General features: G+C 45.0%; 1 protein-coding gene across 1 annotated transcript in view; it reads right to left on the reverse strand.

Annotated features, from left to right (window-relative positions):
* Positions 1-221: 221 nt before the first annotated feature.
* The window catches only part of zmp:0000001114 (suppressor of tumorigenicity 14 protein homolog), a 36,893-nt gene continuing 32,113 nt past the window's right edge, over positions 222-5,001 (reverse strand). The window contains exons 17-19 of the mRNA XM_036538029.1: positions 3,452-3,720; positions 2,601-2,737; positions 222-2,227 (exon numbers count right to left, since the gene is read on the reverse strand). Coding sequence (XP_036393922.1) covers positions 2,066-2,227; positions 2,601-2,737; positions 3,452-3,720 — 568 coding nt within the window. The 3' untranslated portion in view covers positions 222-2,065. The remainder of the gene's footprint in view (positions 2,228-2,600; positions 2,738-3,451; positions 3,721-5,001) is intronic.

A 5,001-nucleotide genomic window follows, 5' to 3' on the forward strand; every position in this document is an offset into this window, starting at 1 on the left:
CAAAGGAAGGTATTACGTGACAGCGTCAGCCTGTCATGTCAGCTCTGTCATTTCGGTATTCCCAACACAGCTTCATTTAGACATGTTTAGGAGGGGGAGGGGGGAAAAAGGCAAAATGTCGTAAAAAAGGACAGTGTTGCTAGGTAAACCATATGGGCGTATAATCCAAAACTCACCGTTGCTGTGATGGGCGGGGAGGTAAACCTTTAAAACATCATCAGTCAGAATAAAGTTCAGTTTATTGCGTACAATACGTAGATCTTTGTTAAAAAAAAATATGTCACATACAAACATAAAAAGCAAACATCAGAATTATGTCCACGATGCGATAAACACATTGTACCAGTCCACGTCATTAAAATATTTATACAACAAATCAATATTTACAAGAGACCCAGTCCATCAGCAGCTGTTTTCAAAAATAATTTGCTGGAATGCACACATAGGTGCCTTTGATGTATCCAGCTGCCTTTAGTGTATGTGTGGGTCAATACCATGGACCTGTACTTTGGAGCCATTTAGTTCTGGCACAATTCAGCCAATTATTTGTAATGCAGCTGGATACATCGGAGACGTCTCAAATGTGCTATTTGAGCACACAATTTGAGAACAGGCGCTGATAGACTTTTATAATGTTTTAAATAATACAGTAGAAGAACAAAGGTTTAAAGAGGAGAAAAAATCAGACAAATTCTACATTGTTCTCTAATAACAAAGAGCCTGGGATGAGGGGAATGGATGGGAATAACTTTCTGTTGGATGTTTCCCGCTAACTGATTCACCAAGGGGAAACTGACCTGCTAGGGGGATGACTAGCGAGAGGCAAAACATAACTCTTATTGGACTGGAAGATCCACGGTTTCTTTCTGCTTTGCACAGCAAGAGTGTGTTACCGATTGCAACCTGACAATGACTAATGTTGCAGCACATCTCAACAGAAATCTCCAAGTTGGGTTTTATGTTCACAGTGGTGTCTATTAAATCTTAACAATGTGGGGAAAAATGTCTACTGGGTTCTGGATTTATGCCGTCAAAAAAATCCACAACTTCTCTTTACTGAAGATGAAACTGATGTAGATTCAAGTGTAAAATATCCCAAAAATAATTTTTTAAAATTCTGCACAAAATCCCAGTCAGCAGAGCAGTGTCGAGTGAGACACTCTAGTCCCTCAGGTTAAAAAGTTTGGACCCAAACCCGTTTCTCCAAACATACTTTGGTCACTCATAAATAATTCAATATCGCAGTTCATGACTCAACATTTTAGAGGCCACAAGAGACATCTAAAACAACAGGGAGAGAAACAAACAAAAAATATTCATACTCTGGCCCCTTCATGGATCTTTACAATCACCCCACCAAATCCCTGTTCAAGTTTACCAACATGGTACTTGAAAACTGATGCGAAGCCTTTTGTGTACTTCAAAGTCCATGCTCCTTGTTTGTTTAGACTGGCTCTGCAGTCACTAGTCATAGGACATCGGAATCTTCTGAATTCATCTTAATACTTTATATCCATCACTTTACACAAACAGCTATTTAAACAGCTATTCCAGGAAGCTTGACCACATAAAGAAACTTGAATTTGTTTTTCCCCATAAATCTGTTTTTTTTTCCCCCCAAAATATGAAAATCAAGTTCATCCGTTCATATTCTGCATTGAGAGCCTGATTGTCTTTGGTTTGGAATATCTGAGATCCAGCAGTGCAAATACGTAAAACACTGCATTTGTATAGTAGAGGTATCATCTGTATCGGGTAGCTCAACATGTGCATAAGTTTTGAGACTCCAGATTATCTTCTGGAACCTGCTGTGGAGTAGTGACATATTTAAAAAGTCCTGCATATTTGCAGTGCTGAATCTCCGTTTTAATCTAATTTGGGCTGGAAAGTGAACCTGTGTCACACCGTAGCTCCTTTCTCCAAGCCCTTGCTGTTAAATCTCACGTTGGCAGTAGCCTGGCAGCCCCACTTTCCCTTTGTAAATCACTCTAAGAGTCAGTCCCCATTCCTCATAATTCGACACCTAACCCCCCTGTGCTGGTCTTCTCTTCCTCTGCATCCCCCTCTATATACCCGTGGTGTCCTTGACCCATTGTCGGAGTTTGGTGACACGTGTGTAGACGCCCGGCTTGTTCCGGCGGGCGCACCCCTCACCCCAGCTCACGATGCCCGACTGGAACCACTTCCCGCTCTCCTCCCGGCACACCAGCGGCCCCCCAGAGTCCCCCTGTATGAGAGATAGAGAGAGGGAGAGAGACAGGATGTGACACGAGACGGGCCGAGGAATGGAGGGAACGAGAGTTGGAGAGGGGAGGAGAGGAGAGGGAGGAAACAGATCACAGACAGCCCGAGAAAAAGGAAGAGAAGGAAAGAGGGGGCGGGAAGGGAGAGAAAGAAACAGGAGAGAAAAAAAAGAAAACCAAGAGAGAAAGTGAGCAGAGAAATGCATACTAATAATGACACTTGCCTGCAGGTGAAAAATAAGAGAGAGACAAAAATACAGAATAATTTATCACAGCCAAAATCTATCACACCCGAAAAGCCCCAACACACAGTCCCTTCATACAGATCTCAAGCACACTCAGATGGGCGTGTCTCACCTGACAAGCGTCCACTCCTCCGGCCAGGAAGCCACTGCAGAGCATCCTGGAGGTGACCTGGCCCTCGGTTACCACGTTGCAAATGGTGTCGTTGATGATCTTTACCTCCGCCTTCTGCAGGATCCTGGCAGTACGACCTGGGGGGGGACGGGGGGGAGGGGAGGAGGGGGAGAGATAGGCATCACACTGTGCTTTTAATGCAATTGTTCCAGAAAAGATCAAAGAAAGTGATTATAGAGGTGTCAATCATGCATACAGTTAAAAATTCAAAAATAACTAGGCTGCGAGTTTTTTTTTTTTTTTTAAACACAAAAAGAGGCTAATGTTATGTGTAGTTGAAGAGGCACCATCGCTAACCGCCCATAGTTCATCTACACAGAGAGAGCCAGGGCTGAGGGCACATGTGGTGGAGTGGTTTTAGGGAAGAATATAGGCGGAGCCATGTGGGGTTGGTAAAAGAGACATCAGGACATGGAGCGTGGCTAATCTAGATGAGGAGATCTGAAAACATGACATTACATTATTGTCAGTTAGCAGACACTTATCCAGAATGATTTTTTTTTTTAAACAATGTTTACGTTATCCATTTGTACAGCTGGGTATTTACTGAGGCACTTCTGGGTTAAGTCCCTTGCGTAAGGGTACAGCAGCAGTGCCCCAGCTGAGAATCGAACCAGCAACCTTTTGGCTACGAGCTCTGCCCTGTTCCACTATGCTACACTGCCACCAACAATCAAAACAATAATGAAAAGCCACAGCAGAGTGTAAGGGATTAACGGCCATGGATGAAAGTGTGCATTCTGGGACAGCTCCAGGGGTGTGTCCGGGCCGGCGTCCGGGGGACCACCCACCTCCCTCTCGGAGCGTCCCCCAGCCGGTAACCCAGCAGGGCATGCCCGCGGGGAAGACGTGGGTGCTGGCAGGCAGGCAAATGGGGTGGATGGTGTTGGTGAACTCCAGTGGCTCACTCAGCTCCAGCAGGGATATGTCGTAGTCGAAGGTCATCTGGTTGTAGTCCGGGTGGGTGATGACAGTCTTGAGCTTGCGCATCTGAACTTCGTCCAGGTTGTACTGGTCGTGCATGCCACTGTAGGTCTGCCAGTTGTTGGCATCGTGGTAGCTGAAATGAAGGGGCACGAGAGGGAGGAGTTTATCATGTTTATTGCTTTATGACAGTCCTTGATGGACCCACAGGCACCATAATTGCATAATTGTGTTTGTATAGTATTAAACTGCATAGGGTGCAAAGAAAATAAACCCAGAATCACCTTACTGATGCAAACAAAAGACAGAAACAAAGGTAAAAATTCACAAGTATAACCTTTCACAAATGCTGCATAGCATATTTAAAGACTAAAGATTAAAGATGTAAAATTTAGTTAATCTACTTTCATCTTAAACAGCCATTTATACTTCGTACATATCATTCAAGGTCCAAACAGCCGTTTGTACTTCACGCGCATCTGTTATATATCTGGATTCACATCATTCACACCCATATTGCACAGTGCTACCCGCACTGATTACCACTCAAAGGAGGAGAGAGGCATCAAAGCAGATGGAAAGGGCATCTCCCTCAATTACAGGGGAAGTGCTTCCACCTACTGGCACGCTCTTAGAAACGCGAGCACCCACATTAAAGGCAAGGGCTGAACATCCTCACAGAGAGGACACCGTGCCAAGGAAGACGTCAGCCCTGACAGTTCAGCTCCGGCTTTGTGTTCCGCAAGCTGGAGCTGAACATGACCGCAAACGTAAATAAATAAGTCACGTTTTCCAGTAAAATGCTCAACTGGATGGTTCATGTCAACAAATGCCACAGAAAAGACTTTAATCCTGATTGTCATCCAGGTCGTTTTATATGATGACAATGGGGGAAAAAGCCCAGTGACTATAGATATCAAACTGTAACAAATTCATTTGATCAGGAAATGATAAGCCCAAATTCAGGGCCTAAAAGGTGAAGAAATGCCGACACATTACCACCAGAAAGAACAACCAGAACAGACAACGCAGCTGCAGAGCCTGCAAGAGAGGCAAGTATGCAGATCGGAGAGAGGCTGCCTTCATGACAGTATGTGGAAAAGGGGGCACACACGCACACATACACCTACACACATACACACATGCGCACACGCACACACACACACACACACACGTGCGCACGCACACACGCACAGGTGCACACGCAAATGCGAACACACCTGATAAAGAGTTCTCACATTTGGCCTGTGGGTGTGGTGACCAAAAAAAAAAAAAAAAACCATCTGCAGCATTTGTAAAATGTTCAGCATTTGGTTAGGAGTGCTGTGACCAAATGGGATGTTCCTGGATTCCATCGTCCTGCACTGGCAGCCCTCAGGATGGGGGAGGAGTAGGGGGGGAGGAGGGTGGAGGGCAG

Source organism: Megalops cyprinoides, chromosome 10 (genome assembly GCF_013368585.1).
Source record: "Megalops cyprinoides isolate fMegCyp1 chromosome 10, fMegCyp1.pri, whole genome shotgun sequence".
NCBI classification, from domain to species: domain Eukaryota; kingdom Metazoa; phylum Chordata; class Actinopteri; order Elopiformes; family Megalopidae; genus Megalops; species Megalops cyprinoides.